Source organism: Geospiza fortis, unplaced genomic scaffold (genome assembly GCF_000277835.1).
Source record: "Geospiza fortis unplaced genomic scaffold, GeoFor_1.0 scaffold16, whole genome shotgun sequence".
Lineage (NCBI taxonomy): Eukaryota > Metazoa > Chordata > Aves > Passeriformes > Thraupidae > Geospiza > Geospiza fortis.
The window spans coordinates 4,827,466-4,845,356 of record NW_005054302.1 but is presented as its reverse complement, the minus strand read 5'-3'; the positions used below and the strand labels follow the sequence as shown (position 1 = coordinate 4,845,356).

General features: G+C 35.7%; 1 protein-coding gene across 1 annotated transcript in view; it reads left to right on the top strand.

The window, feature by feature from the left end:
• LOC102043391 (probable ATP-dependent RNA helicase DDX10) overlaps window positions 1-17,891 on the top strand; it is a 92,878-nt gene that overhangs the window by 10,769 nt on the left and 64,218 nt on the right. Inside the window, exons 9-11 of the mRNA XM_031066050.1 lie at window positions 890-1,052; window positions 2,328-2,412; window positions 15,068-15,169. Coding sequence (XP_030921910.1) covers window positions 890-1,052; window positions 2,328-2,412; window positions 15,068-15,169 — 350 coding nt within the window. The remainder of the gene's footprint in view (window positions 1-889; window positions 1,053-2,327; window positions 2,413-15,067; window positions 15,170-17,891) is intronic.

Sequence of the window (17,891 nt, the reverse complement as noted above, 5' to 3'; positions counted from 1 at the left end):
TGAGACAGTGTGATTGTGAAATAGTACTGGCAAAGGTTTTTCTTACATAGCAAGTAATCCTTCAAATACCTGCTTCTGTAAGTGTCCTGGGACCATTCTGTTGAAGCTATTTGCGTGTGTTTGTTTGGCACAGATATTTGTACCTATAACTACTGCATGTATCAAGTACTTAACAGTGCAGGTATTGCTTACTAGTGTAATACAAGGCTAGTATTTTACAATAATAGACCATTTTACAATGGCCTAGTAAATATTAATTGCAATTCTTTCACCTGCGCAAGAGGTTGCGATATTTTTGTTGTTCTGCAGTTGACTGGTGGCACTGAAGTGGTCAGCTTAGTTGTACAGAAATTTTTGGAGCTGTAGCTGTTCAGTAGTATACACAATTTATGTAACTACTTTCTTAAAAAGATGCTAGGTAGCTGCCTGCTGTAAAACAATGCTGCATCATGGGTACTGTAGGTAAGAGCGAACAGGCTGATTTTGTAGAGAACATGTTGAAACTTGAAATAGTAAACTGAGACTGTAGACTGATTTGAGTTGCAAGTATAAAACACAACACCCCTCCAGTACTGTTTAAAAGAAGTGCTTCTGATGGACTTTTCAGACTTTGGTCCTTAGCATACCCCCTAAGTACTCACATCCCAAGTTATTCTTGCTGTTACCTACTCTTGATTTCCTTTAGGAAATGCCATCAAAAGGCCTGGCGGTCTTTTGCCACAATTGCTTTCATCTTTTAGTACCTGGTTGTGTAACAAGGTCTCAACATCTTTTTTTTCTAATGTGGAGAAAAGTTTATTTAATTTGATGTACAATTTCATTTGCTGTATACACTGTATATGATCTTAACAGTGCATGGTAATTCTTTTCCCCTTGATTTGTTGGGTAGGTTCAGTATCTGTTCAGAGTGTTCTGTAAGCTTCAGCCTGGTCTTCCTGTCCTGGCACTCCATGGCAAGCAGCAGCAGATGAAGAGAATGGAAGTCTACACTTGTTTTGTTCGGAAAAAGGCAGCAGTGCTTTTCGCTACAGATATCGCAGCTCGTGGCCTGGGTAGGTACCCACCTAGGAGTGGAGCAGCAGCTAAACCTGTTGAGGCTTTATCAGACTTTATACTCTGAAGACTGACCCAGTTTTTGAAAAATAAAGCTGTAGTTTGCTTAGGAGCTCAAAATAGAGATGCTTCTTAGAGTTCTGCTGTTTCTTTACTGAAGAGGCCCACTTAATCTGTTCTTATATTTTCTTTTTATCCCAGAGAAACGTGTGGTAGGTAAACAGTGATGTATCAGTGATGTATTTGTTTACTACATGCTGTAAGGCAAGATTCCAGCAGTTTTAAGTATTCCTGATATGCTTGTATCCTGTGGGTTATTTCAAAGGATATGAAAATTTGCTAACCTACTGGTATGTGGAAATGGAAACCTGAAATTTTAATGTCTGATAGATGAGAGGCATTGTAGGACTGTATTGATAAGGAGGCAGAAAAATAAATGAGGGTAAATTTTTTTTTCTTTTAGTTCTTGGAGGCATTTAAGTATAACACAAGACTTTTCAGGAGTCCAGTTATTCTTTGAGATAGCAAACTCTGTTGTGCAAAATGTGAGGTTTTGTCACTATGTTACAAAAAGAAAGAAGGTGCTCTAAAAACTGAAGTCAGGAATGAAAACTGGTTCTCATACCTTCCATACTGCTGAACTCTCGCCAGTGACTATCTAATTTGGGTATGGTTAGTTTGGTTTAGAGTGTAGGTATAATTCTGGAATACTGTATAGCTGAAGATTTGGTTTCAGTGCAAAGCATGCTGCTGCTGAATGAAGTGCAGCAGTTGGAAAATGCTTATTATTAATACCATTCACAGTCAAGGCTGACTTTTGTCAGGCTTGGTCACCCCTCCCACCTTTAAGAGGGGCTGTTGTATTTCTGTATGTGACAGCTGAAGTGATGCAGTCTCACCACAGCTAACTTCAGACCCCAGTGGTGTAGCATATTAACAGTGAGGATTAAAAGTGGGTCAGATATTGTTATATAATTGTTAACCATAGGATGTTTTATCTTCTGTGTGATACAAAACATGTCTGTTCTTGTCGAGTGTGAAATTATGTTCCATTCATTGCACTGTCATAATTTAGGAAATGAACACACAATTAATTTAACTTTCTTTGATGAAGAGAGTGATTGTTTATGTATGCTAATGCATGCAACATTTCAGAGGTTGCACCTAATATCTGTAAATGGGTCCAAATGATGGTTCTTACAGGAATTAATGTTCTTGCATAGGAGTGTTTGGAGTCCAGTGAACTTACTTGCTGTATTTTTTTCTTTACACAGATTTTCCAGCAGTGAATTGGGTCATTCAGTTTGATTGTCCAGAAGATGCAAACACATATATCCACAGAGTGGGAAGAACAGCCAGGTTTGTTTTCACTTTTCATTAGTATTTTAATGTTTAAAACAAGATCTCTGTAGGGACAGATCACTGGCTAAAGACTCACTTGAAAAAATTAAGATATAAATTAGAGAGAAAAAGGCTGTTATCAGTAAGAGACCCCTTTGATTAGTTAGGAGTAACGATTTAACTTAATAATTTCTTAGTGTGCTTCAGAGACTTGTTACAGCAGACAAAAATATCCCTGGTTGTTCCATCTGATTAGGAACGATTATTGGAGGAAGTAGAAAACCTTTTTCCCTTGGCAGGAATACCTCAAAGGATGAGTTGAGTGTGTGTGTGAGTGGAAAAGCTTGTTTTGCTACTGACATTTACAGATAAATAATGTTTTACACGATGGATCCAATTTCTTTGTGAAGACTCTTCAAAAGAATGGAACTATTTCTTCCTTATTTTAACTTGGGAGGAAGGAATCAAATGTTAATTACAGGTTAAATTTTTAATTTTCTAAGTCTTTTGTGGAATTATATACTTAAGCATAGCTTTAGTTAAAATATTTGTGGCTAAGCTTTTATGATGGGAGTTACCCAGATACACTATTGTAAGCCAAGTCCTTCATCTCTGAAGTAGATTTTTAAGTGAAACAGAAGCTGTTACTGCATATAATTCAGGAGATCAAAAACCTCATGCAATTATCTGAAGGATGAAATGCAAGGCCTAGCATTATATCTTGTCTCTAATTTAATTTGTTTGTAGTAGAGCTTGCAATATAGGCAGTTGTCAAACCTAATGACAGAGCAGTTGCTTAGAATAGGATTTCAACACTATAAGAATTTGAGATCTGTATTCCTGGATCAGAAGGCTGTAAATTTTGGTGACTGTACCATGTGAATGCACTTCCAGCATTCTTTCAAAATGTAGATGTTTTAGCCATGTTTTCATTGTAATTGGTAACATTTCTCCCTCATTCTGTCTCTCTGCTCTCAGTTTTCTCATCTTCTATGGTAGAAGGGAATGATAAATTTTTATTTGACTTTGATAAAAACCTGTCAATGTACAAAGTCAGTGAGTGATGTATATAATTAGATAAAACAAGTAGCTATTTTGCTAATTTAAAATTTAGATGCAATCTTATGCATTCCAACTGAGAGAAAAGCATGTAGGCTTGGTTAGAGTTCTGTTAAATTTTCTTTTTTCTCTTTCTTCTTTTTTTTAAATCCTGTGTGACTTCCACAGGAGGCTTGTAATTTTGTCTTTATGGCACACTGTCATCATGTAAGGGAAACAATGTATTTGGCACTGTTTAATTGGCAGGGTTTAGGATACTGGTTGAGCTCTTTCTGAACCGTGTCACTCAGTTAAAGCACCTTCCTGGAGTTGTAATCCTCAGGCCTTTTCCCTAGTCTCATTAGGAGCTGAGAACAGCAATTTTAACCAAGCTTAGCATGGGGAAACAGCTCTGAAGCGGTACAAAGTCAAACAACTCCTCTTTGTCATCATGCTTTTATTCAAATGTCCTCTGAGAGGACTTTAGCCTGGCAGTGGCTAAAGTTCTCAGTGGGCCTGTCTGTCTTCAGTGGCCTCTTAAGTGCAGCCTTCTGTGTTTGCTTGAGACGCAGATTTAGACAGAAAATTGGGGCAGGGTGTCTGTCTCAGGGACTGTGGGCTGTGCTGGATGCCTTACTGGGATGTTGATTGCATTTCCTTCTATGTCAATTTTTCAGTAGGGAGACCTTACAGAAATTGGGAGTACATCTGAGCGAGTTGTGTGAGCTGGAGGGTGTTGACTGACAGTGAAAAAAACAAGCTTTTCTGTAGGAAAAGCTTCATGGGTATTTTCTGTTTCCTAATCTCAAACAAGGATCAGCAGGTTCTGCCTATACTGGGCATTCATTTTGAGGAAACATACAGGCTGTCTCCATCCTTAAGGTAAAACAGTCCTGGAAGGAAATTTGTTTAGGAAACTTTATAGCGTGAAATAAATCTTTGGAAATAAAACAAGGGAGATGTCTAATAATTTTAAGTAAATGCTGTGCATTAAGTAAATATGCTAATGCAGTTTTTGATGTGGGTAATTGAGAATGTACTTCTCATTGAAATCTGAGTGTTGAGTAGGAAGCTTCATTTGTTTTCAATAGCTACAGTCCATATGAGAAGCTTGTGTTTCTTCTAGAAACTTGATAAAAATGAACTGAACTGCAATTTAGTAGTCCTCATTAATGAGGTTAGAGATAATTACAAATTTTCATGGGTTATGAGAATATAATTGCATAGAATGAAAGCTAAATTAAATATCTCATCTAATTAAGGAGCTGTGTTAAACTGTAATTAAAACTGGGATGCCAAATAGTGTTTACTTTTGAAGTCAAATTATTTTGTGATATGAAAGTAAATATGAAAGGAGAGAAAATGTGTTGGGGAAGGGGCTGGAAAACCTTTGACTAACAATCATGGATGTGTTCCCACATACATCTTACAATTTTGCAAAGCTTGATCTAAGACAAGAGGTAGCAGTTTATTTTTAAGTGGATAAGGCCAGTCTGTTCCCTAAGAAACATTTCATTTGCATTTTACCCAGCTGAAGAACATAAGTTGCAACTCCTGCATTTTTGATTTATGGTTAAGTAAGATCAAGAAAAATCTGGGTGTAGTCCAGTAATGCTTTTGCTTTATAGTAGAATTGACATATATTGAGTGTTTTTTTTTTTTTTCATAAACTTGAAAGATATGCTACAATTAGAGTGACTAGCAGCTGTTTCTTCCAATTGCTTTCAAACTCTTAAATAGTTCACTGACAGGCTTTCTAAAATACTGACAATATCATGGGCAGTCCAGTAAATACTTTTGATGTTATTTTTGCCACACAATTTCTTAGAAAAGTCAGTGGTTTAAAACACTAGATTACAGTGTTTCCTCTGGGATTTAGTTTCAAAAACTCCAAATAAAAGCTGCTTGTAGCAATTGCCTGCAAAACTAATTTCTTCTGGCTTTTAATTTCTATTGATGCCTTCTATTCTGTAACCTGTGAAGCCTACAGTTGAAAGTACTCTTTGATGAATTTGTGAAAGAAGTTACGGTGCCACTAGGGGACAGCAGAAGATAATAATAATTTTTGAAGCACCCTGATGCTCATATTTTCCCCCAGCTGTTTTTCCAAACATAATGTCTAAGTTGTATGGCATGGAAAAAGTTTATAGGGATATTTGTCTTCCAGTCATGATTGCATTGGTTAGACAAGACAACAAAAAGTTATTTTATCTTTTTGTTCATGCATAACTACCTTCAAGTTGGATGTACCTATATCCTGGCAAGTCTCAGTAATTAATTTCTTTCTTTCCTGGCATTGCCTTCATCCCTCCACTTAATGTTTAAATTTTTTTTTGATTCAGAAGCAACTACTGCTGCTTGAATTAAGTGATTTTCATGTCATGAGTCTTTTTTTAAAGGCATTGGCACTGGAATGTTAAACAGAATAAGTATTTTTATTCTGCATTTTTTATCTGTGATATGTCTGGAGCTATATATGATTTAGGTCTCACTGGTTCAGACTTCTGATGGTATTTAATCCAGCCTAGTTGGTTAGCTTTCTTAGGTGCTTACACTGACTTAGGAAAGTAGTTGTAATTGTTGTCAACAAACAGTGTGCATACAGGCATGCTTCTTTTCTTTTAGTAGATTATATTTCTGAAAACAAAAGGAGTAATTAAACTCCATCTTCCCAAAACGGAATACTCTGTTACCTGCCATTTTTGTGGTGGCTGATATGATGATTAGACCGAAAGAGGTATGACTAAAGCCTCTTAAGAATAATGTGTATTTTGGTGCTTTGTGAGTACTGGAGAACACACACACCTGTCAAATTATGGACAGGTGAAAGGGGCAGGTGATAGAATGATCTTACTCTGTCATGCAGTTATAAGCTCTGAAGCTCATTAATACTCACTGGGGCTCTCCTTAAGTAATTAATTTCACACATTATATGTGTGAAAGTGAGACTAAGAAGCCTTAAGAGTAATGTGACAATAAAACATTTAAAAATGCAAGTGACTTAATACTATATTTTTCAATGGTGGAAGCTTGATTTTTATTTCTCTTTTAAATTGGGAAAAATATTTCAGGGATATGTGTCTTGGGTCCTGAATAACCTGAACAACCAAGATGACAACTCCTTGTTTTGATTATTTTTCTATTTTTATTTTAAGACCCACTGAAGCACTTTGAATGTTGTTTAAAAATAAATACTATATTAAGACCCTCTCACATTGCAGTCAAGTCATCATCCTAACTCAAGTTAAGCAAAAATAGCTGCCAGTGGAGGTCACAAGATATTGTTGACACCACATTTAACTTGGAATTCACTTTATTAAATTCTCTAAAATTAAACACTGTATCCTAGCTACACTCTTGACAGTGGCCTCTGAATGCTGCATTTGTACTGTCTGGCACTGTGTTATCTGCTAGAATTTGCTTCCTAATGGAATGGTAGGAATGTTCCTGTGCGCTGAACGATTAAGTGGCCAAGGTTATTACCTGCTGACAGGAAGCTATGCTGTTAGCTGGAATAACATAATAAATAAGCACATGTATTTTAACTCAGCAGAGTGGACGCAGCTGCTGTGGGTAGTGGATTGCTTCCAGTGTAGGCTGGAGCAGTCAACAACCTCCCAAGGCCTTTTGAAATCAGTTTATTCTAAGACTAACTTGATAAGATTTGTGAGCCACAAGAACCAATAATGATTCTTGTCCATTATTTCTTGTGACCAAGGCTGGCTAGCAGGGACACTCACCCAGTATGACTGAATGGAGGGGACTGTAGTTCTGTGGTGAGAGTAGAACCCTGATGGTTCTCTGAACTTGGCTTCTTGCCAGACAGAAAAAGGACATTAAATGGTCAGTGGAAAAGAAAATGTAAACTGAATCAATTAATTTCTGACTTCATAGCAAAATTTACTGGTTATTTTTTGGGGATACTGAACTACAGTGTATTCAATGGAGAATAGAAGTGAACAAAGCATTAGAAGTGATCTAAAGCAAAATGAAAAAAGAAAGCCAGTTCACATTTTGTTGTTTAAATGCTCTGTGGGATGTCAGACTGTTCACAACCCGTGGTAAGAAGCTTCTTTTCCTGGGTGAATCGAGGACTTAGCAGTGAACACTGGCTGTCTGCTGCATTGGGTCAGCTGTGAATAGTCGAGACACTCTCTGGTCTCCTGTAACTTTTATTGGGCTGCTTTGGTAGGACTTGCTGTGGATGGTACAGCACAGTTTCAGATTGCAGTGCACCCAGATCTCTTATTAAAGTTTTGTTGTTTTAAGCAGAAATGCATATTGCAGAAAGAGGCCATTGATCATGTAGATGGGATAGAAATTCCAGTACGCATTTATTTTCTGTGCTCATTTGTCATTTAAAAAAACAGCAGATCTGTATTATGAAAGAAACCTGGCAGTGTAGAAGTTATAATAAATGGCAGATAAAACTCTTCCTATTCCTGCCTGGAAAAATACTGTTTTCTTGGTTTGAAGCTTAGATTTCACCAGTCCTCATTATGTCACAAGGCCAGAAGGTATTATGATTGGAAATAAAGTTTTGCCTCAATTGAGCCTAGTATTGGAGACCTAAAACTGTTACTTTGTTTAAGAAATATGTTTAGAAATAGTATCTTCTGTAGTCAAATTTAATGGTTGAGTTTTAAAACAAAATATGAATTACTGTATTTCTGTAGAAGCCCTTGGGGGTAGATTTGGATTTTAGTTTCTCTTTGTTAAAGGATAGTGTGTGGGTGAACATATTTATTTGTTATGTGTATCAGATTGAAACAGATCTGCTCAGAATAAATTTTTTGGATATATTTTTATAGATGTCTTCCATTGTTCCGTTATACAAAAGTACAACACAGACAAATACCTGCTTCAATTGAATGCTTTTTCCTTCACTTCTGTAGCTGTTTTAAAAAAAATTGAAAACAGTTTCAAAATTAAATATAAATTACATAGTAGAAATAGTATGACTCACTCTTTGACTCACTCACTCACTTGACTCACTCTTTTTTCCTAATCCATCTTGTATTAAGCATGATTGTTAGGTTATTAGCTAATAATTCACTGCTGTTTCTTTCAGTCTTTCCAGGGGCAAATCTTTGCTGGAGAAACAAGAGTCTGTGCTGCTTTTTGTATTTTGCTCACCAGTTTTTCTGCATGATGAAATCGTCTTGTTCTTGATTCTTTATTGAAACTAAAATGATATGCAAAGATTTAGAGAGCATTATTTTTGCAAAATGAAGTTGTCCAGATTATTTCTGTTCTGAGAAGAGTGTGAATGGTGTGTAGTGAATAAATGATTGCCTTACATAGTGAGTAACTTGGCTTCACAGTGGAAGTAATTATTCAATAGTTTTGTATTTATAGTTTTGCAAGTATGTATGATAAACAAAGGGTCCGTTAGAAGAAGAGTGAAAATATATAATTAGCGTGTATCATCATGCACATGCAAAATCAGGCACATTTATTGGGATTGGTTTTGATGCTATTCTAAATGCTTAACTTACTGACTTAAGTGTTTTGAGGAGAGCGGTGTCTTACTTGCTTCTGGTAAGTCTCAGAAAATTTGATCTGAGTGAGAATGAGGCAGTTGAGCAGTTGGTCTGGCATCCCTAGTGCCCAATTTCCTTTCTCTGAAAAGGTTTACTGTGGAGAGTTTCTGCAATGCTAAAAGTGTCCAAAGGTGGCTTGTTGGCTAGGAATGTGATACTTTTGGAAATGGGCTTTGATTTAAGCTCACAAGCTTGGCAATGATACCTTACTTCCTTCTATGTCTTTTGACAGATAAGATGATAGCATATATTGATGCTATCCATGCTGGCCCAGTTAGACTAAAATTAGATCTTTAACCTAGTCAACCTGGTAAAGTCCTATTCAAGTTACAGATTAAAAAAAAACCCCACAAAATACTTGGTTTTGAGTATGGTGGTAAATGTGTGACGTCCAAAGTATAAAAAAATTATACTTATTTTTCCTGCATGTTCATGTGTGGCAAATGTCTTCAAAAACGTAATCACTTCCTGTATATTGCATTTTCTGTAATGGGAAATACTCCAATTCAGGAAACTGTTATGCAAGTATCTTTATATCTGTAACCCTCCTCCCCCAAATTTTATGACTGTCTCATCCTCTGTTTTCTCCTTTGCCAGTTTTTAAAATAGATGATTTTTTCTTGCCAAGCAATGCAGAAATACTGCCTTTAACTCTGGAAATTTGGCGTCAACTTATGTCTTCTGAGATACAAACGTTGGGGAAACATGTTGTAATACATCTGTTGGAGACAACCTGTATAACATTTTCTATAATGTCTGCATATCTATGCACCTTATCCTTACAGTTCCCTTTCCATCACTTTTTTCCTATTGGATATTTGCTTTTCCAGCAGAACACTGGTGCCTGATGACCTTCATGAGATGGTTCCCATTCCTGTTTTATTCTGTTACAACCACAGCTCATATGTCACTGACGATTAAAATGTGGCACATTTGACTGAACCGTATGTTACAGTGGTCATGGCAAGGATGTAGAAGTACTCTGAATGTGGTTACAACAAGCTCAGTTCTAGCTGCTTGGCCAGGTGGAATTGATTCACAATCAGTATGCTTTCTTTTATTGCCTTTGTGATAATGGTAATGTTTGCTTTAATGGTATTGCCTAGGGGTATATGCAGCTGTGGACTGGATCTGATCAAGGATGGGTTAAGATAGGGTAAAATTAGGCAAGAATTGAGTATCTATTTGTCCTGCATGAAAACGATTTTTTCCTCATCCTATCTTCACTGGACTATTGCCATTCTTTTTCTTCATGTTTGATACCAGCTGTTGGCTGTTGGCTCAGGGTGATTTTTAGAAGTTTTAAGATAGATTCTGTCACAGTGCATAAACTATCCTCTTAATTTTAGTGTTTGGTTTGTTTTTTTTTTTTTTAATCAAGTGAAGCTATTTGGCAACGTTTTGTGTTTCTTTGCTAAAGGAATGGTGTTGTGAACATTTTAAAACCATTTTTCTCTACTGGTAATTAGCCACTACCACATTGTTGTAAGTAATTTATCCCACTTCCTTTTTGTCTGCCTTTGGCACTTGCTCTTGATTGTAGGCATCTTTCTTTTTCTCATCTGCAGTCACTGTAAATATAACCCTTTGCTTTATAGCACTAATGATGATTTTCACAGCTTCCTGCTTGCAAGTCGTGATTGAGTTGCAGAGAAGTTGTTTGCCTTTTTCAAACATATTGAAGTCAGTAGACGCTAGAAAACAAAGCAGATATGAACTAGAAGTGATTTTTTTTTCCTCCAAAAACTTTCTGCAAGTAAGATGCAATTTTCCATGGACTTGGAATAAACCATATACCCTTAGAGACTGTTAAGATCACAGTGCAAAGATGAGTCCCTTCTCTGGTTTCTTGATCACCTTGAAGAGATGACAGGATATCATCAATTATTACACAGTCCAAGAAAGTTTGGTTACTTTCAGGTTTTTAATTTACTTTTCTTCAGCAGAGTCAAAGTGCCTACTTATTGGATAATAAATCACCAGTGTAAATTAGCATTTTAGGACAGATGTTTGGTTGTGGTGATGATGGACAACTTGAAGGCTGCAGTCGGCAAGAATAGAGAGAACTTCTAATATTGTCTCATCTGTAGAGGTAGTCCTCCGCCTGAAGAATTACAGTAACCAAGGTTGTTTCTTCATTGCTTTATCATCTGTAAAGGTTTAAGCATTTTATTTGTGCACCAAAAATAATTACAGAGATGTTCCTTTTGTTTGCTTTAGTGGAGAATTTTATTCCTGTAGGATAATAAGAGGTGTCCTTTTCTCCTGTGTTTTAGACATTGTAATGGAAACAGATTTTAAGCAGATCTAACTGTTCTTGTTACTGTTTATGCCAGTTTTTAGTAGCTTGTCCTTTCCTAAGTTTGCCAGTATGGAAGCTTTTAGTATGAAATATGCAGAGGTAACACTTTGGAAAAGTTAAATTTTCCACTGAAGCCTCTCTTCTTGAGATGATCTTTAACACAATATTTTTCTGATTAGCACATTATGAGGTTGGGGATTTTTTTGAGAAATAAGATAATACTCTGCCTAACTAAACCTCCTTTTTTATAGGCTGCATTTTGCTTTCTTTAACTGAATGTCCACTAAACAGATAAAAACCTTCCCAGATGGTATTTAAGATCCTTTGGTTTTTATCTTTATCAATTCTGTGATGTTTTCATTTTTGTGTGTTTAGCGCTGAAGAACAGTGTTGTTATTAAACTGTTTGTTTTAATTAAGTCACGATTATGGTATAAAGGGCAAAGACTGTTCCTCCGTAACTTCAAATATTTTTAAATATTGGCATTTAAAAGAGAATCTTTCCAAAACATATATGGGAAAGGATTGTGCTGCATCAGTAGTTACTAGATATCTTTCAGTCCTTTAGAATTTCTGAAGACTTAGCTCTGAGAAATATTTCTATGTTGCTTTTTTTTTCCTCCTTAATAGGTGGAAAAAGATGAGAAAGTAGAGGTGCTTGAAAATCTCTCTTTTCCAGATCTATATTTTCATGTGGTTGTTTGTTTGCTTATCTGTGGTACTACTTTGTCTACATAAAGGCTTTGCAAGACTTAATGTAAACATTAAAATAGTTGTTGTCCATAGATACCAGATGTGATGCTTTTTTGGTGAATTACCTGTGGAAGGTGTCTTGGCTTTTTTGGTGAATTACCTGTGGAATGTGCCTTTAGGATTTTTACTTTATGAAGCAATTACTGACTCAGCATACAAAGAGTTTAGCACTAATAACACAAAATCAATTTTTAAGGGTTGGAGTGAAGGTTTATCTGATCCTGCATCCTGTTTCAGAGTGGCCTCTTGGATACTGGCTGGAAAGTTATAAAAACAAAACAAGCATAGAATGGTTTTTCCCCTACTGTATCATTGCAGATTTTGATTTTGTGGCTTGTAGAGAGGATATCTGCACTCCCTGCCCTTTGAATATTTCTTCTTAATTTCTTTGACACTGGCCTTTCACAGTGTTTTGCACACTGAATAAAAGAGATATGATAAAGAAACAATTTAATAATTCCAAGTCAGGCACTCTGTGATAAGAAATACCACGAGCAACAAAACTACACAAATCCATGCCTTTGGCTAACTTTAAGGAATCTGAAAATATCATTTGTATGTTTATACAGTGCAATCAAGACTTTTCTTGACAAATGACAAAGATTGTTAAGAGATTTAACAGACATTTTTTGCAGATACCAGATCATTCACGTAGCTCTTGTTGGAGTCCTATCCTTTCATATCATCTGCTTTGGAGAGAAAAGTAGGACTGCATTATTCTGTACTCTAAATTGGTGAGACTGGTATTGGCAGCAATATTATCTCTGTCTTCCTGTCTGATAGATACAAGAGAATATTTTCATCCTTCTTTCCAACAGTGCTCTGAGAGCTCAGGTTCTTTTGATGAGTAATTGGGTGTCTTGGTAGTATGATCATCAGTTTTTACAGTAAAGTACATAGTCCTCTAAGGTTCAGTGGCTTTCCAGGATTTCATTGCTTGTTCAGATAGTGGCAGTGCCCAACAGGTACCCACCTTGCAGGTATGTAATTTGTAATTTGGTTAGGTTGAAATATATAGAACTTCTGTAAAACGTGCACTTGGTCCATGTAAGCAAGTTCTTCCCAACCTTAGTTATTGTATAAAGGGTGCAGACATTCCATGGGATGTTTGTCTTTACCAAGCTGGGACAACATACTTGGTAAAGATAATAAATTAAGACAAACATATGTATTGTTTTAGAACTCTTTTTTTGATCGATTGTACAAGCTGATATTTTTTGTATTGAGGACATTGTAGGTGTACTAATGAAATGAATTTAAATCATTATAGTTTTTGTACAGTACCAAAGTACTCTTATCAATCCATGTATAATCAGTAAATTTACATGATGTTGGCATGTAACCAAGATTCTTCTCTTATATAAATTTTATTTCCATGTAAAATGTCAAAATCTAGAATGTAAAGCTTAAAATTTCATGATGTAAACATTTACTAGACACTTGTAGATGATCTTCAGAAGTTGGTATCCAAACCCATCATACATAGCATTGAAGAAAAAAAATCCCAGGCATCCAAGAGCATTTTGTTGTGATTTTTCAAATTCATCAAATGAAAGCAGAAAGCTGTAATAAAAGCTGTCAGACTGTTTTAACTGCAGATTTTGTTTCTACTTGCATTGCTTACTGTGCTGTGACAGATAGTGTTTATAGTTTTCAAACAATTCTGCAGTACTGTTTTTGCCAAGTGATAACTGTTTATCCTTGGAGAAATGTGGGCTCCGTATATTCCACTAGAAATGATTTTTATCAGTTTTAATGGTATGATTCATGTTTGGTATGCCTGAGAATATCCTTCTCTGCTCCCTGGCCTCCCTAAAGAAGGGATTTTAAAGCTGCTCTACAGAGCAACTTAGCAGTCTTGTTTTGCTTTGTCCTACACATTGCTCTCATCAGTTGGTTATGAGTTGAATTCTGTCCAATTCTGGCATATTTCTGAAATTTAGTTGGAATTTTGTTTTTGTAATGAGGGACTGTGCAGTATTTTCTTACCAATCTGTACTCTTAAGAAGTATTTGTAAATATAAACAAGGAAACAGTATATGTGCTACAGTGGATAGAGACTTGGTGCCTGCAAGGTCATCATTACCCACTTCTTCAGGAGACCCTAAACCTACTGTGTTGTTTGCTTACTAATGCTATAGGGTACTTTTTTCTACATGAATGTCCTGGAGTCAGTAAATGTGCCAAAAGCAGGAACGGATATTTTCTTGCACAAAGAGAAAATGCTCAAGAAGGTGCTTTAAGCATAAATTAGCTGATTTTTTTAATGTCTTTGCTAACCATGTATCTTGAGTAATTACCAGTTCATCTACATTTGATACAGCTGTTAAGTGCACTGAAGAGTGAATGCTAGATATGTTCTTATGGGATCAGTCTGATTATATCTTTTCTTTTGCATCTGGAAACTGCTTCTATAAATTAAAGAGCTCCTATTTTAATGCTTTTCTTTCTTTGATGTCACTGTGAACCTGTTAGCCTTTACTGAACATATAACAAGGGGTTGTTATTTGAGACCAAGGCATTTATCCTTTTGTAACCTTTCCCTGTCTTTGGCTTGCAGGATATGCAAAAAGAATCAGTTTTTACCAAGTGTTAAACCTTACCTATTTGATTTCTTCTCAAAATCAAACCTTACCTATTTGATTGCCTATTGAAACTTTACCTATTGGCAAATGCTGAATGCAAATAGCTGGATTTTCTAGTCCTGTAGTCAAAGTACACTTTGATCAAGTGCTATTTTTTTGCCACTAATGCTTCAAACCGAGGAAGGAGAAGATTCACTGGTGTGAACCCATGTCTTAGCCCCAGATGTTTAGAACTCCAGACACAGTTTTAATATCAGCTCAAGTAGGGATATTGGCAAGTCACTTAACTGGTTTGCCTCTTCTTTTCCCTTTGTTAAGTGAGAGGTTTTGTTTGTTCTTTGGACTGTTTATAAGGAATCAAATGTAAATTCTCATTGGCTATTGAAAACATCAACAAAAACTGTAATTTTTTTCATGTTTGCTTGAGGTTTCTTTTTTTTTCCTTTTGATCAGGTACAAAGAAGGTGGTGAAGCTTTGTTAGTGTTGCTTCCTTCAGAAGAAAAAGGAATGGTGGAACAGCTGGCACAGAGGAAAGTACCTATCAGTGAAATCAAGTAAGTGTCTAATGGCCTGCCTGTTATTCAGCCTTCTTTCTGCAAGAGTAATATGTGATGAGTCTATGACAATCTTGATAAAGTGCTTTAATTGCCTGAAGCTGGACAAATCAGGGAAATGAATTAGTTTTGGTAGTGTTGTAGAAGGAAAAGACCTTGAGAGGTTACCTATTTTATTGCTGTTCCCAAAGGCAGGATGAGCTGCACAAATAATTCTTATCAGATGCCAATTAATATATTCAGTTTCCCAAAGAGACCTCATCCGTACTCAGCAGTTACTACCATTAACATTTTTTCTTCAAGTGTCTGATAAGACTTGTAAGCAATTTAAATGAAATGATTCTTTTGTCTTGAGCCAAGAATATATGGAAAGTGATGTATTCTCTTAGTCTCTGCAGCTTCTTTTTATGTAACTGAACGTGATAATGCTCTCTTTCTCTTTTGCAGATTAAACAATTACAATTTCTTTAATCCATCCCTGTATGTTTTTATTGCTGTTATCATTTTTGTTTCTCTTATCTGTTTTTTCTTTAGTTCTGGACTATTTCTCCAATTTGTCATGACCTTTCTAAATCAGTTAGTTGAAGGACAGGAAGTTAAATATGGTCATTTTACATACTAAAAAGAGGGTTCCAAGGGAAACCTATAAAGAGCTATGCTATCTGTACAAATAGAACTGCCTATAGAACAACAAGCAGTTGCAGAAGCATAAAAACAATACCAGGTGAAAATAAAAAAAAGCATATTTCCATTTTCTGTTAAATGCAGAGTAATGGATATGTAGGAAACACAAAAACCCTAACTGTAAAAAGGGTTTTTGAAGAAAAGACCACCACTAAAAAATTGATGGTAGTTTCTTCTTTAGCAGCTATAGGTAGAAAGGAGTTTGCTGTTTTCTGAGCCTGTCAGTCTGATGTTGAATTAAGAGAGAAAAGCGAATGTGAAGGAAATATGGAAGAAGCATTGAAAACAAGCCAGAAAATGTGATATCAGCCTGACTCCGTTTTTAACACTTAAAAAGTTCAGGTCGCACCATGCCAAAAATTGTACAGCAGTGATAAAGGAAATCAGAGAAGGATGACAAGGTAGAAAATGTAAGTGTGGATGTGAGCAAAGCTAGGCCTGTTTTACTTTGAAAAGCTGTGGTTTGCATGTGAAGATACAGGTATCTAAGCAAAGAAGGGAATTACCTATACTGAATTTCTGTGTAGAACAATTGTTTTTGAGAAGAAATCAAATTAGGATGAAACCTTAGGTGGTTATTTACACCTCATTGCTTAATCTTCAGGTTTGCTCAAAATTTACAGGTGGACATTTCTTCAGAGAACAGAAACAATGCATATAGCACTTTCTGGATTTAAGGTTTAGTTTTATTTTTTAAAAGTATTTTTCTTGTATAGGATATGCCATTTCAAAGGCTCTTCTGAACTGTACCTGTGACTGCTATTTCTGTGTAGCAAACTGAGTACGCAGCAGCTGGTGAAATAAATCCACCTTTTCTGGTTAAACAAGTATCAAATCCATGTAGGATGTGGATGAACTTCAATCATAAACAATTTTTGCTAAAACAGTGAAATAAGGACTAGAATGCAGTCCAACAACTACTTAAAGACAACTCAAACAAAACCTCACCAACTGAATGTGGATAATATCAGTAAAGGAGCTGAAGTCTGACATTTTCTTTTCTGTTAAGCATCATAGTGCTTTAAAAGGATCTGTCGTATAACAACTGCAGTAAATTCTCCCTTTCCAAACTTCATCTTTTTCCTTCTTAAAATGGTAGTTACTGAAGTAATTTATCTTTCTTTCATATTCAGTAAATAAATGTCTGATCTCATGCACATTATAAATATTTCCCCTTTCCCATTTCTTTGTCAGCTAAGCTTTTAACTTCATAAATAATGGTGTTAATTGTTTGAACAGCTTATCAAAGGAAGTGGTAAAAAAAACTCTTTAGGCTGTATTTATCCATGTAAATAGAAATCCATGTTTTTGTCCAGGGATAATAATCCAATTTTAATAGGGCAAATATTTCACCCCCAATAAATGTGCATTATATTTATAATCCAAGTTAGGTGAGTCTCTAGAGAGACATTAATGGTTGCATCTCTTAACATATTGTTGTTAATCTGATGTTACTTTGATGGAAAACTCTGCTGCTTTATTTTTTTTTAATAATACCCCAGAAATTCCTCTTGTACCAAGCCACCAGGACATATGTATTATAAATACATTTAAGAAATATTCTTAATTGGAATCATTATTAGAAAAGTCAAGGGTTTTGATTGATATTTTAGCATCCTGCCCCAATATCTAGTTTTTCAATCTGCAAAATAAACTTTAATAGAATTTATAACATTATAATGAAGGGGAATGCTTTCACTGAGAATTGTCTGCCTAGTGTGTTATGATTTAAAATTTGTAGCATTGTCCTTGTAAAAAGCTAACTAAAATCCTTAAAAAGTTATTCTTGTAATTACTTGTGGATTGCAAACCAGTTTAATTCTAGAAGTGTTTAACTACAGATTTTCTCATGATGTTTGCTTCCAGCCAGTTTCCCAATTAATACAAGGCCAGTGTGCTTTGTCAGTTTATAAATTGTTTAAGAAGTTGAATGAACCCATGGATCATGTTCCAGGTCTTGTGGCGAAGTCTTCTCCTGTTGCTTGTGCTTATTCACCTAATTACAGATACTTAAGAATTCTAAATTGGGAATTAGAAG